General features: G+C 42.0%; 1 protein-coding gene across 1 annotated transcript in view; it reads left to right on the forward strand.

The window, feature by feature from the left end:
* The window catches only part of recql4 (RecQ helicase-like 4), a 77730-nt gene that overhangs the window by 13702 nt on the left and 45743 nt on the right, over nucleotides 1-18285 (forward strand). The window contains exons 7-14 of the mRNA XM_043690894.2: nucleotides 2059-2161; nucleotides 3351-3480; nucleotides 6755-6886; nucleotides 7605-7757; nucleotides 10428-10520; nucleotides 11291-11427; nucleotides 14989-15072; nucleotides 17557-17745. Coding sequence (XP_043546829.2) covers nucleotides 2059-2161; nucleotides 3351-3480; nucleotides 6755-6886; nucleotides 7605-7757; nucleotides 10428-10520; nucleotides 11291-11427; nucleotides 14989-15072; nucleotides 17557-17745 — 1021 coding nt within the window. The remainder of the gene's footprint in view (nucleotides 1-2058; nucleotides 2162-3350; nucleotides 3481-6754; nucleotides 6887-7604; nucleotides 7758-10427; nucleotides 10521-11290; nucleotides 11428-14988; nucleotides 15073-17556; nucleotides 17746-18285) is intronic.

Genomic DNA, 18285 nt, shown 5'->3' on the forward strand with positions numbered 1-18285 from the left:
CGCCTAGGAACCCTCCAACCACAAGGGATGAACTCGGATTTCACCAGTTTCCTCATTTCCCCTCCCCCCTCCCCCCCCCCCCCCACCCTGTCTCAGTCAAATCCATCGAATACAGCACCGCCTTCCTAACCTGCAATCTTCTTCCCGACCTCTCTGCCCCCACCCCAGTCTGACCTATCACCCTCACCTTGACCTCTTTTCACCTATCACATTTCCGGCACCCCTCCCCCAAGTCCCTCCTCCCTACCTTTTATCTTAGCCTGCTGGACAAACTTTCCTCATTCCTGAAGAAGGGCTCATGCCCGAAACGTCGATTCTCCTGTTCCCTGGATGCTGCCTGACCTGCTGCGCTTTTCCAGCAACACATTTCCAGCTCTGATCTCCAGCATCTGCAGACCTCACTTTCTCCTCATTATATAGTTCAGGCTAGTAAATGTGATCTTTTGGGCTGTTTCTTCAGGGCTTTTTTAGGTGCATTGATCTCATTTCTCATGCAAGGTGTATGAAATATCTTTCTATAACCTTGCTATACTTGAGCTGCTAGGGATCATAGTTGATTGAACTTAACTGAAAAGCAAAGGTGGATGGCAAGTCAGAAGGCTGCCTTTTTTTCATACTCCATACAACAAATGACTAAAAGAATGAGAGCAAAATTAGAGTACAAGAGAAAGCTAACAAGAAATATAGATAGTAAGAGTTTCTAATCATAATTCTATTAATTTTAAAATAGTTATGGAAACAGGCCTTGTATAAAACTTAAAGTTCTTAATTAGAGTAAGGCAAATTTTGAAGATACGAGACAAGAACTGTCAAAAATTGATTGGAATAGACTGTTTGCGGGTAAAGGGACAACCGGCAAGAGGGCGCTTTCAGAAGTGTGATAACAAGTTCAGAAGCATTATCTTCCTGTTCGAGAGAAGGCTAAGGTTGGTAAGAGTGGACCAATGAATGAATAAAGATATTGAGGCTCTGGTCAAGCATAAGGAAGGGCTGTATATTAGGTATAGATAGCTGGGATCAACTGAATTTCTTGAGGAGTAACAGAGGTGCAGAGTCATTCTTGAGAGGGAAATCAGGAAGGCAGAAAGGGAATATGAGATTGCCTTAGCAGATAAGGTTAAGGATGATTCAAAGACATTTTACAAATTCATTAAGAGCAAAAGAGCAAGACGGGAGAGAATAGGGCCCCTTAAAGATCAATGAGGTTGTCTATCTGTAGAACCACAGGAGATGAGAGAGATACTAAATTAATATTTTGTCAGTTTTTATTGTTGAGACAGAAATGGAGGAACTCGGAAATAAATATTGATGTTTTAAAAATAGTCCCCATTACAGAAGACGAAGTGCTGGAGGACTTATAAAACATTAAGGTGGGTAAATCTCTAGGACCTGATCAAATGTATCCCTGGACAGCATGGGAAGTTAAAGAAGAAATTGCAGGACCTCTATCAGAGATATTTGTATCATCTACAGCCACGAGTGAGGTAACAGAGGACTGGAGGATGGCTAATGTTGTACCTATATTTAAGAAAACCAAAGACAAATGAGTCTGACATCAGTGGTGGGGAAGTTGTTGAAGGGGATTCTGAGAAATAGGATTTACATGCATTTGGAGAGGCAAGGACTGATTCGGGATAGTCAGCATGGCTTTGAGCTCGGAAAATAATGTCTGACAAACTTGATGGAATTCTTTGAGGGCAAAGTGTTAACTGTTATCCACATGGACTTTAGTAAGGCCTTTGACAAAGTTCCGCTGTAGATGGAAAATGTTAGACGTTGTTATTAAGGACAATAGAGCAGGTTACTTTAAAAAAATCAAGGTAATCTGGTGGAGTCATAGTTTTGTGAAAGGGGAAAGCTTATCTAATTAATTTATTGGAGTTCTTCAAAGAAGTAATGTGCAGTGGGTAAAAGGAGAATGAGTGGATGCAGTATACTGCAAACCGACTGAGAAAAGGATTTCTGTTGTAGATGTTTACATTGTAGTCGTGTTGAGTCTTGACTGCTTGATCAATCTTCACTACTATTACTTTTGGCTTTGCTTATAATCTGTTGTAGAGTTGCACCACCTAAAAAAGATGGAAACTTTGTGAGAATCAACCTTAAGAAGAAATCACACGTCAGAGGTGGAGTGTTACGAGGAACGTATCTTCGCAAACAGGTACTGCATTTAAGTTACTTTCTGCGGTAGAACTTGTTGTTCACGACGCTTCTTTTGATGAATATAAAACTAGTAGCTTCTCCTTTTTTGAGGTATGGAAGTTTGAAAACAATGCAATTGTGTTCTTCCTGGTTTTTATTAATATTAATATGGTTATTAATATTTGGATAGCTGCAGGTTTTTCAGTATTTGAAAGATGATTTTAAAAGGGCAAGGACCTGACTATTGACAGTGATGTGATTGATCAGAAAAAAAACACACCTTTTGAATTTTATCTGTTGCCTGAGATGCAATCAATCAAATCTGTACGTTTCACTCAGGGAATGAACCAAAACTTGGCTATGTAGTTAACATGAACATCTGCCTGTTTGCCAGAAAAGCATCAACTTAGAGCATATTGTGTTGACGAGTCACTGTCTTTGTGGACCCAGGCTAATACTTTGTGGATATGACTTCAAATCCAGCTCAGCAGCAGCTGATTGAATTTAAATTCACTTCATCAAATTTGGAATTGAAAACCAATCTCTGTGACAGGGACCATAATAACTCTCCTCGATTGTTGTAAAACCCACCTAATTCATTGATCTTTTAAGGAAGGAAATCAGCCGTTGTAACCCATCTGGCCTCCGTGTCGTTCCAGACCCAGCAAAATATGGTTGGTTCTCAACCGCAGTCTGAAGTGGCCTAGTGGGCTCCTCAGTTCAAGGCCAATTAGGGAAAGGTAACAAATACTGCTATTGCCAGCGACATGCACAGCCGCTGTTTTCCCTTTCTTTCAATATGGACGCTCAGCAGGTCTGGCAGCATCTGTGGAGAGAAATCAGCACTAACGTTTCTGGGCCACTCACCCTTCCTTCAAACAGGAGCGGAAACGTTAGCTCTGATTTCTGTCCAAAGATGCTGCCAGACCTGCTGAGCGTTTCCAGCAATTTCTATTTTTGTTTCTGATTTCCAGCATCCACAGTTGTAGAGTCGTACAGTCATACAGCATGGAAATAGATCCTTCGGTCCAAGCGCGACACAATCCCAAACTGAACTAGTCCTTCCTACCTGCTCCAGACCCATATCCCTTCAAACCTTTCCTATTCATGTATCCATTCCAAATGTCTTTTAAATGTTGTAATTGTTTTGGTTTTGAAAACAAATGTAGTTTACTAATGTGCCTTTCTGATGTTATGGATTTCCAAAGGCCTGGAAGCAGAAGTGGAATTTAAAAGGGGAACGTTTTGGTGGTGGTGCTGGTCAATTCAGCAGAAAGGGAGACACGTGTTTCCGCTGTGGAGTAGCAGGTCACTGGGCCAAGAACTGCAGCAGTCAGGGTAAGTGTATTCAGTCATACCATTCTTGCCTTTCAGAGGTTGGACATTGTGCTTTTTTTTTAAAAAGGAGACTTGTGTTGACTTTTATAGTAATGAGGGGAGACCCCAGGTGGCAGCCCTACCTGACCAGGCAGGAGCTCTATCAAGCAGCATGATGTGACAGTCAGGAATCCATGTTCTGCTTGGCTGAAATGATACCACCAACCCCTGCCAAACCTCCCTACCCCCCCCCTCCCCCACTCCCCTCCAGGCCTGTGGTTGATATCAGAATTAATGTTTTGGATCAGGGTCGGCTGTGAATTCCTGATGTTCCTGTATTCTGCTGCTTGTTCTGGTTCACACCTCAGTTGGTGCCAAAAGGCTGATTGTTGAGATTGAGAGAGTGCAGAATGACATCCTGACAGCTGTAAATTCGAGTAATTCTGTTTTATCTGTGTCCGCTGGGGACGACTTAAGAGAAGTTAAGCTGGTATGTGCTGAAACAAATGAAGCCAGTGGGAAGAAAGTGGTTCTGTCATCCAAACTGGAATCATTTAGAGATTTGTTATCTCAGATCTTCAGCTGCTATTTGCTTGTGCTTAGAAGAAGACAAAAGTATAAACTTTTAATTTAAGAAATTTTATAGGAATTTAATCCCTTTTGTTTTGATTGGGGTGAAGAGATTGGAGTAAGGGTGCTATTTAACGAGTATCTATGAAAACGGGTTATACCCATCCATTATTCTCTTTTCAAAAATTGGAATGAGAGTATTTCTCATTCTCCAGCAGCTTGTCAGTGAGAGAAAGTGAAGCGTATTAAAAAATCTACTGCCTGGCTCTAGATTTGTTTGTGACATATGGGGTTCCAATTCTGTCTTTTGCATCCTGAAGGAGTAAGTACAAAGACAATCAGCAACTGAAATTAAATTGAAACAGTAAGTCATAGAAAGCTGGAGGATCTACAAGGGAATCACAGCACTTGATCCACACAGTATGGAATGAGTTTATTTCCTCTGATCAGAAGCCACAACAGCTGCACCCCCACCCCACCCCAAACCCAAACACCCCCCCAATCCATGCGCTCTATTTTTTCCCCATTCCAAATGTGAAGTAACTTTGGCAGTAAGCTGGAGAAACGTGTTCAGTCTGAATGGACTTGAACACATCGATATTTCAAGATTCAGCTTATTATAAAATCTGTCATGTTTCAAATCTCCTTTTCTTTACTCAGACAGCAGTAAGGGTATGGAATGCTTTGCCTGCAACGGTAGCAGATTCGCCAACTTTAAGTGCATTTAAGTCGTCATTGGACAAACATATGGATGTACATGGAATAGTGTAGGTTAGATGGATTTCAGATTGGTATGACTGGTCGGTGCAATATCGAGGGCTGAAGGGCCTGTACTGCACTGTAATGTTCTATGTTGTATGAAAAGGTGCCCTGGCAATATTAATCAGTGGCTTCAGAATTTTATGGCTCCTGTCCAAAAAAGCAATTAACAGGCCTGCACGCTCAATAAAGGACTTTGCTGGTCTAAGAGGAAAGAAATGCATGTCTGGCTGCTGCTGGAAGCAATGTTCACAGACTGTGCAATCTGAGTGGAACTGACTTTAACATGTAAATCATCAGAAGAATTGTACAATGGTTGCAGCACAGAAGGAGCTCATTCAGCCCATGGTATGTGTTCCTGTTGCACAAGCGCAAATCACCTAGCACCTCCATCATCACCTTTTCTTTTTCCGGAGCTTTCCTGGGTCTTTGTCTCCCCCCGCCACCCCACCGTCTTTTGGTCCATCTTTCTGGTGCAGACAGCTCTTTCAGTACTGCCCTATGCCTGAGCACCCTGATACTTGGCAGCTTATGCTGTGTCAACCAACTGTCTGAATCCTTTTAGTAAATGACCATGGAACAGCTCCTCATGATGTTGGATGACCGTTGTCACCTTGCTCACCTCCATTTGAAAGTTTTTGTTTCTTCCACAAACAAAAAATTGTTATTTTTGAAAACGCTGCATTTGTAATCAAGGAGCGTGGTACATGATAAGTCTTTGTTTACACTTGTAGAAGGTTAGTCATAGGGATGTACAGCACGGAAACAGACCCTTCGGTCCAACTCGTCCATGTCGAACAGATATCCCAACCCAATCTAGCCAGCACCCGGCCCATATCCCTCCCAACCCTTCCTATTCATATACCCATCCAGATGCCTTTCAAATGTTGCAATTGTATTAGCCTCCGCCACTTTCTCTGGCAGCCCATTCCATACACGTACCACACTCTGCATGAAAAAGTTGCCCCTTAGGTCTCTTTTATATCTTGCCCCTCTCACCCTAAACCTATGCCCTCTAGTTCTGGACTCCCCCACCCTAGGGAAAAGACTTTGTCTATTCACCCTATCAATGCCCCTCATGATTTTATAAACCTCTATAAGGTCACCCGTCAGCCTCCGATGCTCCAGGGAAAACAGCCCTAGCCTATTCAACCTCTCCCGATAGCAGGAAGTCTGATGCGACACGGGAAATGCTAAATATGGAATACTAAGAACACCGTTTTAAAGGGGAACCCCATTTCCAATAGTACCCTTGTAAAATCATCCTTTATTTTATTCTGCATTTCCTCATTACTCCTGCTAAAGTAAATAATTTCACTTCTCTACATTAAATTTTGTCCTCAATGTACATGTCCAAACTACTAGCCTGTCTTTGCCCTCTTGAAGTTTATCACTGTCTTCCTTGCAGTTCTGTAAACTTTCACTATTCGGGCTATTGCCCTGGAAGGACTACTGATGTGGGAAGAGATGTTCCCCTATTAAATGTTTGTCTCCAGCCAGAAATACTGAAGTGCCTTTCTATCACCTTTCCAATTACAAAATGACCAAAGTCCTTTGCACAACTTGAATGAGCTGCCAGAGGATGTGGTGGAGGCTGGTACAATTGCAACATTTAAGAGGCATTTGGATGGGTATATGAATAGGAAGGGTTTGGAGGGATATGGGCCGGTTGCTGGCAGGTGGGACTAGATTGGGTTGGGATATCTGGTCGGCATGAAGAGTTTGGGCCGAAGGGTCTGTTTCCATGCTGTACATCTCTATGACTCTATAACTTAGTAATGCCCTTAGCCTCTATTACACTTATAGTTTGCTTTCTCTCTAGACCAAACTTGCACATTACAGTAACCCTTGCTAACTAACCTCCATGTCTCTGGACAGGGAATCTTACAGCGTGGAAGTGATACTAAACACCATTGCACATTTCTGAACAGTGCAGTAACTGTGGCAATGTCATGCTTTGTTTCAGGAGTTAACACCGGGTTTAAAGCAGTATCTGAGGAGAAAGTGGAAATGTCTGAGATGATAGATGATGACATTGCCCCATTACCAACCCTGGAGGAAGTAGCCCGTTTGACATCAATGTGTAACACTGAGAGGGGTAAGAGAGATGACTGAGAAACAAATGGTTCAGGTTTCAATAAAAACGAGTTTAATTTTCAATGTACAATGTAAAGGAAGAGAGTGGAGCAAAATAAAATGTAAAACCTTTTTAAAAAGCACATTAGGTGTGCAGTTGAATGGAAGGATCCTGTTGGTGTGATTCACTGTTAGCATGACTAAAGAATCACATTGATTCTTGCATTTGGGCAACCTGCAGTTTGGAATAGAATGAGGCTTGTAAGTACTGCAAAACAAATGAAAATCCAAAGGTAGAGGGGACAGGTACACTTTAGTTATGTTCTCCATGATCAATGAATGGATTGGTTTCCCTCAAAGGCCATGGGATTTTTCTCATCAGTGGGTGGTGTTGATAATTAATAGAGTGGAACCGTTTATGGATACACTCGGGAAATCTCCTATTAGGCCAGTCTGATCCTGTATGGGCCATCTTTCATGTCTAATAATGTCGGATATGAGTTAGTTAAAATTGACCGCATAGTTTACCCATTTGTAACATCATTAGAAATGAAAATTGGTTGGGGATAAATCATGAGCAAGTCTCCCACCTCACAGAAGCTGTTGAAATGAACCCTTTTTCCCTATTTTATTACTACTTAGGGCTGCTGACTCTGAAAGTGGTCCTTATTACATGTCTGTGTCACTGTTTTAACCTTTTAACCAGGACCATGTTCTTGGCTATCACATTTTCATTGCAGGCATCTCGGCTCCAGATAATACAAGGGCACAGTTTGAACCGGGGTCTGCTGCTGAGCTTCAAATGAACACTGCATGTCCGACATTTGAGAAACCAGAAGCTCCCCCAGCAGTGGAACCTCTGTACAGGCTTGGAGAGGATGGAAAGGTCATGGGTATGAGATTTAATTGAGTTTTAACAAACCATCTTCTGCTACTTCATCAATGATCTTTTTTAAAATTTATTCATGGCATGAGGGTGTCGCTGGCTGGGCCAGCATTTATTGCCCATCCCTAATTATCCAGAGGGCAACCACTTTGCTGTGTCTGGAGTCACATGTAGGCTATGGGATTTCCTTCCCTAAAGGACATTAGTGAGCCAGGTGGGTCTTTAATGATAATCAGCATTGGTTATATGATCATTGTTAGACTATTAATTGCAGATTTTAATGGAATTCAAATTCCACCATTCACTGCAATGGGTCTTCAGAACATTATTTGTGTCTCTGGATAAATAGACTAGTGATAATGACACTAAGCCATTGCATCCTCTTCATACGGTCAGAAATGGGGATGTTTACCAAGGATTGGTTATGCAATATTCGGCACCATTTGCGACTCCTCCAGTCATGAAACAGTCCATGTTCGTATGCAACAAGGCCTGGAAAACATCTAGGCTGGGGCTGACAAGTGGCAAGTAACATTTGCAACACAGACTGCCAGGCAATGACCATCTCCAGTAAGAGGCAGTTTAACCACTGCTCCTTGACATTCAATGATGTTACCATCACTGAATCTCCAACTATTAACATTATGAAGATTACCATTGACCAGAAAGTCAACTCGACTTGCCACATAAATCCAGTGGCTGCAAAAGCAAGTCAGAGACTGGGAGTACTGCAATGAGTAACTCACCTCCTGACTCCCCAAAGCCTGTCCACTTACTACAAGGCACAAGTCAAGAGTGTGGTGGAATACTCCCCACTCAAGAAGCTTGACACCATCCAGCAGTCTGCATGATTGGAACCACATCTACAAGCATCCAGCACTGTGATGCTCAGAAGCAGCAGTGTGTACTAGCTACAAGATGCACCAAATTCATCAAGAATCCTCAGACAGCACCTTCCAAACCTACAACCACTTCCATCTAGAAGGACAAGGGAACACTAATACAAGGGAACACTACTATCAACAAGTTCCTCTCCAACCCACTCATCATCCTGACTTGGAAATCTATCGCTGTTCCTCCACGGTCATTGGGACAAATACCTGGAATTTCCTCCCTTAAGTGCGTTGTAGGTCAACCGACAGTATATGGATTGCAGCAGTTTAAGAAGGTAGCTCATCACCACCTTCTCAAAGGCAGCTAGAAATTGGCTGACCAGCATTTATTGCCTATGACACCCCACGTCCCATGAATGAATTTATTAAAAAAAAGCCCCTTCACACTCTAATATTTGTAAGCTATCCTTGCCAGAAAGTATATGTGAGCTTGGTGTAAGAGATAAGATCATGTTTCCAAATAGTTCCATTATCACCTCTGCAGGAGATTGCATGTTGATGTCCATGTGCAGCACTGCAAGGGAAGATGTAATAGAGTAATGGAGAGAGACCGTCTTTGTAATGTTAAGTTATCTGGCTGCCTAATTTTATTCTTAGTAATGGGTGAATATAAATGAATCTCTGTCTATTACTGACATTATAACCATTGGCAACTTTTTCATGCAGATGTTATAAAATGAGTAGCCAGAGGAAATGGTGGAGGCTGGTACAATTACAACATCGAAAAGGCATCTGGATGGTTACATGAATAGGAAGGGTTTAGAGGGATATGGGCAAATGGAACTAGATTAATTTAGGAGATCAGGTCGGCATGGATAAATTGGATCGAAGGCTCTGTTTCCGTGCTGTATAACTCTATAACAGTGACTCTGATTTGTTATGGAACACAAATGAATAACCACTGTCTTTTCTGTCGGTTGAGATCCCCACAAATAGGACAGTCCTTTACAATCAACCCAAAGGGACAGTGTAACAAGTGACTGATGTTGAGTGAAGCTTTAATTACGGAAAAATATGTATTAATATTGGTCATGTGATGTAGACATTATTGGCAAGACCAACATTTTGTGTCATTCCTAATTGCAGTTGAGAAGGTAGTGGTGAGCTGCTGGCTTGAATTGCTCCAATCCATTGAGTATAGAGACACCTACCATGATTTGGATAAGGAGTTCCAGAATTTTGAGCCAGTTGTAGGGAAGGAACAACAACACAATTTCAAGTCAGGGTGGGGTGTGACTTGGAATAGAAATTGGTGTTCTAATTGGTAGAGGTTGAAAATGCTGGGGAAGCATCCTCTGAGTTGGTGCAGTGGAGCTTGTAGTTAGATGGGTTGCCAATCATGTGGACTACTTTCCTTTGGGGAAATTTGAATTAACCATAAGGAAGGAAAGGTTTTGTATTTCTATAGAATATCTTAGGGTGTGTCAAACAGTGTTCACTGTTGTCAGGTGAAACATGTAGCAGCCAATTTCCAAAGGACGTGCTGTCTCAAACAGCAGTATTTGATGATGATTGAGGAATAAATATTAGTAGGACACCAGAGATAAGTTCTCTGCTTTTCCTTGAAATGGTACCAGGCAGTCTTTTGCTTTGTCCTGTTGAGTGTTTGGTTCCATGGTTTAATGATTTGTCTGAAAGTGTAGGACTATGTACTGTCAGCCTGAGGTTTTTGTACTCCGGTTTTGGAATGGGATTTGTGACCTGGTGATGTGTGCTACCAGCTCAGGCTCCGGATTTGGGCAACACTACATTTATTAATTTTTTTTTTAAACTCTCTTTGTCAGCTACTCCGGCAGAGGTATTTGAAGCCCTGACAGAGCTCGGGTACCATTCATTCAGACCAGGCCAGGAATTAACCGTGATGAGAATTTTATCAGGTATGTCAGAAAGAACAAACTGGTTCAGGCAGTGACCATGTTTCAGTAACATACATATGGCAATAGTGGTGCAGTCTCTCCAGCTAGGAAGTCTGCTTATACTGTAACCATTGGCACTATGTGGAAACCCACACTGTCAAATAAAGTTCTGCAAACAGGAATAAATGACATAGCCACTCAATATGAAGGCTGCGAGACGTGAGAAGCAAGGCGAGGAAAGGCTTCATCTGTGTGACGGCTTTACTGAATTATTCGTTTCCTTGTGACAATTAGAATGAGTCATATCTCCTCTGCTTCAGCATGTGAAGTAACTTCAAACTTTGTTTGAACCAGCACTTTGTGAACTGGCACACTTGATTAAACCAGCAAAAATTATATACCTCAAAAGCAGACATTTACTGTATTATTGCAATCTTCACAATGTCTGAGTAGTCAGCTGAGAGTGCGAGTGAGAAGTCTCTCTGACAGTACATTTTAAAAAAAATTTAAGGCAAAGTTGCATCATTACTTAAGTGATTTATGTTGTAAATAAAGTATAACAGGGATGTGTATACCTGCATTACTCTGTGTTTTTACATTGATTATGTGGACCTCTTGATCAACCAGAATTTTTGATAACTGGTACACTCCTGGTCCCATAGGTGCTGGTCAATAAAAAGTTTGCTGTACAACTTAAGTAGTTAATTAAAATGTAACACTTGAATACAACATTTTCAGAGGTGCCTAATGTTCTTGTCTGGTGTCTGTTCTGTCCATTGTCACCAAACTAGGTCTTTCTACTTTGGTTGTGCTCTCCACCGGAATGGGGAAATCATTTTGCTACCAATTACCTGCATACCTGTATGCCAAGAGGTCAAAGTGCATCACCTTGGTGATTTCACCTCTTGTCTCGCTGATGGATGATCAGGTGAGATTTTCAGTTTATTTTCTTTATCGTATAGTGTATCTGTTTTTAAAGAGTGACCCTCACTACATTCACACATTTAGAAAATGTAACAGCATCTGTTCATAACCCAGAGGATCATTACACTCGAGTCCTGTTCTGTCTAACTCCTAACTCGACAAATTATGAAGTATGTTTTACCCTAACAGATGATGTACCAATCCAGCTTCAGTTACTTCTCAGTCACAAACCTAAACTATAACTCAGGCATACATTATGGTATTAGTACTCCATGCAAAGTGCTGATAGTTTAAGGTTACTAAATGGAAGCAAGGCTAAGCACTCTGAGAACTCTGAAATATAAACAAAATGCTGGAAATGCACAGCAGGTCAGGCATCATCTGTCACAAGGTCTTTCAGATGGGGCTGAAAAGCCTGGTTATCTGTTTTGCAGCTGTCTGTGGGATCATACTGAAACAAACTGGCTGCTGCATTTTCTTCAGTCCAACAACATTCCATCACAGAATCCTGACTGTCTGTCTACAGCTGAGGATCAGTATTGATCAGAAACCGACTGAACCAGCTTTACAAATATTGCAGCCACCAGGAGCAAACGTGGAGAAGTTCAGCAGGCCCGGCACTGTCTGTGGAGAGAGAAACCGAGTTCATGTTTCGATGCCAGTATGATTTCTACAGAACTCGGAAATCAGAACTGACCTAACTGAACCAATAATTGCCCCATCTATCTACTGTCAGTTATCAGGGAAGTGATGGAAGGTGTGCAGTTGCTTAGCCATGAGCTATTCACTGACATTCAGTTTGGATTTTCCTAAGGCCTATTAGCTGCTGATCTTATTTGTATCTTTAATTTTAATTGTGGTTTTAAAAAAAAACCTGAACTCCATAGGTGAGTTAAGAGTGATTCCCCTTGACATCAAGCAGCACTTGACTGAGTATGGATTCTTGGAAGCAATGGGAATAATGACAGTCACTCCACTGATTGGAATAATATGTAACACAAAGGTTACAGTTGCTGGAGGACATCACTGCAATCCGAGGACATCACTTCAATCCAAGGACATCACTGCAGGAATTCCTAAGTGTAGTATTCCATTTTCAGCTGTGTCATCAATGACTTTCCTTCTATTGTGAGATTAGTAGAGGGAAATGTTACCAGAGGTTTGCAGAATATTCGATATCATTTGTGATTCCTCAAATACTGAATTAGAATTAGCTTTATTGTCAGGTTTATTGTCCCTCATTAGGTACAAAGTAGCTAGGTAAAACTTTTATATACAGAAAGAGAAATAAAGGAGAAAAAAAGTTACATTGCCTTACAGTGATTCATAGTATAAGTTATAAAGTAAGACGTAAAGTTAAAAGGATAAACATTACTTTGCAGTAGATCAGCACAGGGGCATCCACATGTGGTCTGACCGGCCTCACAAGCCTCTTACTGCCCACGGCAGTTCTGACTCCAAGCCTCCAGCTGGGTCCAGCAATAAGACATGGAGAACATTTAAGCTTTGGCTAATAAGTGGCAAGTAACACTTTCACTCTTCTAAACCCACAAACTTGACCACCTGGAAGGGCAAGGGCAGTAGGTGCCTGGGACCATCACCTGCATGATCCCTGTCAAGACACCTGCCATCCTGACTTGGAATCCTATCAATATCACAGAACTTCCTTTGTAACAGCAATGTGGTGTTCCGAGACCTCAGGGACTGCAGCACATCAAGAAGTCAGCACACCACCTTTTCTGAGACGATGAGGGATGGGAATAATGATATAGCTAGTGATGCCCAGATCCTCCGGAAAAAAAATAAAAATGAAAGAAGTACTTGGTTGGATATGAACTGCTTTGGGATAGCCTCATAGAGTCTCAACAGTGTGGAAACATGCCCTTCGGCCTAACAAGTCCACACTGACCCTCTGAAGAGTATCCCAGCCAGACCCATCCCCCTACCCTATTACTCTACATTTTCCCCTGACTAATTCACCTAACCTACACATCCCTGCACACTATGAGCAATTTAGCACAGCCAATTCACTTCACCTGCACATCTTAGGATTTTGGGAGGAAACCGGAGCACCCAGAGCAGACCCACGCAGACAAGGGGAAAATGTGCAAATTCCACACAGACTCTCGCCCGAGGCTGGTATTGAACCCAGGTCCCTGGTGCTGTGAGGCCTAAGGGCAGAAAAAAATCACTGATCTATTGTTTGCTTTATATCAGGTATGAGAATAACTTATAAATCTTGAAAGGAACAACAAGCAATATGCAACATCAGCACAGGAGAAGGCAATTCAATCTATCCTGTTCATGCTGACTTTATGCAGGAGCAAATCACTGAGAGGCAATCCCCGGCCTTTTCCCCGTGACTCTACAAATTGTTCCTTTTCAGAGAGTAGTCCCTCTTGAATCCTTTGATTGAACTTGTCCTGGTGAGAATTCACCACAAAGGTATACAGGAAAGCCACACACACAGACCAAGTCCTGAACTACGAAAGCAACCACCCCAACACACACAAAAGAAGTTGCATCAAGACACTGTTCAAAAGGGCCACAACACACTGCAGTACACTAGAACTGCAAAAAGAGGAAGAAGAACACCTATACAATGTATTCGCCAAAAATGGATACCCCCCGCAATTTCATCAACAGATGCCTAAGGGAAAGACAACGGAATGAGGACATGCCACAACCCAAAGGACTAGCCACACTACCATACATCAAGAACATCTCTGAGCTGATAGCCAGACTACTGCTACCACTAGGACTCATAACAGCACACAAACCAACAGCCACCCTCAGACAACAACTCACCAGGATGAAGGACCCAATACCCAGCATGAGCAAAACCAATGTAGTGTACAAAATCCCATGCAAGGACTGCACAAAACATTACATAGGACAAACAGGAAGACAGCTAACGGTCCGCATCCATGAACACCAACTAGCCACGAAACGACATGACCAGCTATCCTTAGTAGCCACACACACAGCTGACAAGCAACATGAGTTCGACTGGGACAACACTACTATTATAGGACAAGCCAAACAGAGAACAGCCAGGGAATTCCGAGAGGCATGGCACCCATCCACAGATTCAATCAATAAGCACATCGACCTGGACCCAATATACCGGCCACTGCAGCGGACAGCTGGAACTGACAACCAGAAGCGGCAGATACAAATCACTATAAATGCCAGAGGAAACATCACAGAAGCGCTTCACAGGAGGCTCCCAAGCACTGAGGATGTCACCTAGACAGGGGACGAAATGTCTGCAACACAAATTCCCAGCTTGGCGAACAGAACCACAACAACGAGCACCCGAACTACAAATCTTCTCCCAAACTTTGAATAGCAACCTTTCTTTTTTTACTTTGTCATTATTGATAAAACCCTGGATGTTGTATGCTTTATAAACTGCATTCAACTTGTCTTTTATGTCACCTTCGATGGCATATGCACATAGCTCCCTTTGTTAGTTCACTCCGTGTAAAATTGTGCCCCGATATCAGGTTATTGGTGAGAAACTAATTGACTTTTGCATATTTATTTTGTACCTTTCTAACAGGTTTCGGGGCTTCCTTCCAACCTAAAGGCAGTTTGTATCCACTCCAGTATGACAAGGACACAGAGAGAAGCAGCTATTGCAAAGGTCAGCTGAAGATTTAATGATTCATTGTGCTCATCAACTATAGAAATATGACAATCTGACCTAGTTTCAATTATTCTTTGAGCTGTTTAGAGAACTGTGCCATACAGGTGGGTATGCTGGCTCATTGAAAGAATACTTTAATTAGTTTCATTCCTTTCAATTATCCTTTTAGCCTCCAAATATTTGTCTAAGTGTTTATTCAATTCCACTTTTGAAAGCTGATGTTGACTCTGCTTAGAATCGTAGATTCCCTACAGTGGAAGCAGACCATTCAGCCCATCGATTCCACACTGATCCTCAGAAAAGCATCCCACCCACACCTACCTCCTACCCTATCCCTGCAAACCTGTATTTCCAATGGCAAATCCACCTAGACAGTACATCCCTGGGAAATTTACCACGGCCAGTCCACCTAACCTGCATGTCTTTGGACTGTGGAAGGCAACACACGCATACATGGGGAGAATATGCAAACTCTACACCCAGTTGCTTGAGGGCGGAATTGAACCTGAGTCCCTGGCACTCCGTACTAACCACTGAGCCACTGTGCTCCCACTGCTATTTTAGACAGCATCCACTCTCTCAAATGGAAAGAACCCAATTATTTCTATCATCTTTTGGGATACATGGATGCCAGTTTTACAGTACAGTTTGGAGTGAGGATACTATTTCTTTGCTCCAGGTTTCCATTAATCCCATTTTAAATATAAGCATTTAGATAAGCAGCAATGCTGTCATCATCATAAAAACTCCGGTACAAGTCTGCTGAATACTGATGCTAAAAGATTCTGAGAGATTATCCATATTTCAAAAGCATTACTGGAAAGCATTTTTGGTTCAGAAATATGCTGTTGAAACAAGTTGTGTCCCCAGTACAGCTCGGTGATATCAAAGTTCTGAGGAAGGGTCACTTGACCCAAAACGTTAACTCTGATTTCTCTCCACAGATGCTGCTGGGCCTGCTGAGCTTTTACCAGCAATTTCTATTTTTGTCTCTGATTTATAGCATCCGCAGTTCTTTCGGTTTTTAATATCAAATGATGCTAGTCCTTGCATATGTTAACTTTACAGAGCCATCAAAAACTTCACTTGTACAGTTTGTTACTTCATGCCTTGAACTATGGGAACTTTTACTTCTCAAACATTATAGTGTCACATTTTGAATTTCTGGATTCACAGTGAGTATGACAGTCAGGAGATGAGAAAAGATTAGCTCCCTGCCATAAAAAAGAAAGTGTCCCTTAATCCTGTATGGGTACATCCTTGTAACTGTCTGTGTGTAGTTTTTAAACCTTGGTATGCTCAGAACATTGCAGAAGTAGGCCATTCAACCCCTACAGCCTGCTCCACTATTCCAAGCTGAGTATCTACCTCAATGCCATGTGCCTGCACTATTCCCATATTCCTTGTCATTAGTAACTAGAAATCTAATGACTTCTGTTTTGGACTTCCACAGTCCTTGAGGATGAACAATACCAAACACTTGCTACCCTCTGAGTGAAGGGGTTGTTTCATATCTCAGTTTTACATGCCCTGCCTTTTATTCTGAGACTGTCTCATGGTTATAGACCCCAGAGCTTGTGAAAACGTTCTTTATGCATTCACTCTTTTTTTATATTTAACAGTTTTGTAGGTTTCTATGAAATGTGCGTTATTCTTCGAAACACTGAAAATACAGGCCTAACTTAAAGCACCTTTGTGTGGGATCCATCAGATATACAGTCACCTGTGATGTTTCTTGCTGTCTTGTTTCTCCAAGTATGTGGCAGGCCTTTGGTTGCAGCTTTTTGCCTTTATCCTCTATTGAAGCAATCTGTACTTTTTGGTCTCATGGTACCAAGTAGCAAGTACTGTCATGTTTATGTCACTCAAGTTTCAGGCAATGATCATTTTTAAATTCACTTTATTTGTTTGCTGGGCCAGCATTTATTCCCATCCCTATTTGCCTACAACCATCTTGCTATCTCCAGCAAGAATATATCTACCTCCCAGTGATATTTCTTGTCCTTACTAATATTTATAATGCCCCACCATCAACATCTTGTAAGTCGCTACTTATCAGAAAATCAACTGGAACAGTCGTGACTATGAAAACATGTCAGTGACTGGGAATTGTGATGACTGACTTCCCTGAGCTTATCCTTTACCTGCAAGGCAGGCGTATGATGGAACACTTTGCCTAAATGAGTACAGCTCTAATAACATCATGTAGTTTGACATTATTCAGGACAAATTAGTCATTGATTGGAGCCCCGTTCACCACTGGCACAATGTGCAACAGTTACTGACTTCACTCTCAACACTTCTCATTGGATGATTGGTGATGTTGAGGTGTATGACCAGATGGTTGCAGAGCAGAATATATGCTGAAAGACATCAAGTATTTTAAAACAAACTGCAGCAGGAATATTTTTTTTTGTTTCAATGTAATTGGAAGTAATTTCAGATTGGTTTGGATTCATATGTTTATCTTTGAATCCTCAGGTGAAAGAGGGTAAGGTCCATGTGCTGTTGCTGTCCCCAGAAGCACTTGTTGGTGGTGGTCGGGCTGGATCAAGTTGTCTCCCGCCTGCACACGAACTTCCCCCAGTGGCTTTTGCATGTATTGATGAGGCACACTGTGTTTCGGAATGGTCTCACAACTTCAGACCATGCTATCTCCGTCTGTGTAAGGTAAGGGAGGAACACCTCAGTGGTGTCGTGGTTTAGAAGGGTGGCTCCCTTGTGCAGTGCAGCTTTGATCAGGATTAGCTTGAGGGAAATAATCTGAATTCAAATTCGGAATCTAATTAAATTTTCAGTTTCCTGCTCTCCTGACGATGCTTCCTAGAGCATGTGACCTATTTGATTGACACCCTGACTTCGAGTAATGTATGTGATGGGCATTGTAATGTTGGCCTTGCCCAATTTCCACCCTGATGCATTTCCTGGAAGGACTTTTTGTCTTGCACTGAAGAGAACTGTGATCCGAGGAACAGATATAGAGAACGGTTGCATTTATATTGTGCCTTTCTCACTGGGGAGAGAAAAAGTGTCATAGCGACTGTAAATCCCCGTTGCAACCACCTGGTAACACCCTGACTGATCTGTGTACCTGCTTGATCCAATTACTAAGGTTGAGTTAACTGCGTCTCCACACCAATGATGAATCCACCAATCAGCACCATATTCTGATGTTGTATTAAACCATAAAATATAGGAGTAGAGTTAGGC

This window comes from Chiloscyllium plagiosum, unplaced genomic scaffold, assembly GCF_037043375.1.
Source record: "Chiloscyllium plagiosum isolate Xiang-an unplaced genomic scaffold, Cpla_swu_hap1 HiC_scaffold_5, whole genome shotgun sequence".
In the NCBI taxonomy this organism is placed as follows: domain Eukaryota; kingdom Metazoa; phylum Chordata; class Chondrichthyes; order Orectolobiformes; family Hemiscylliidae; genus Chiloscyllium; species Chiloscyllium plagiosum.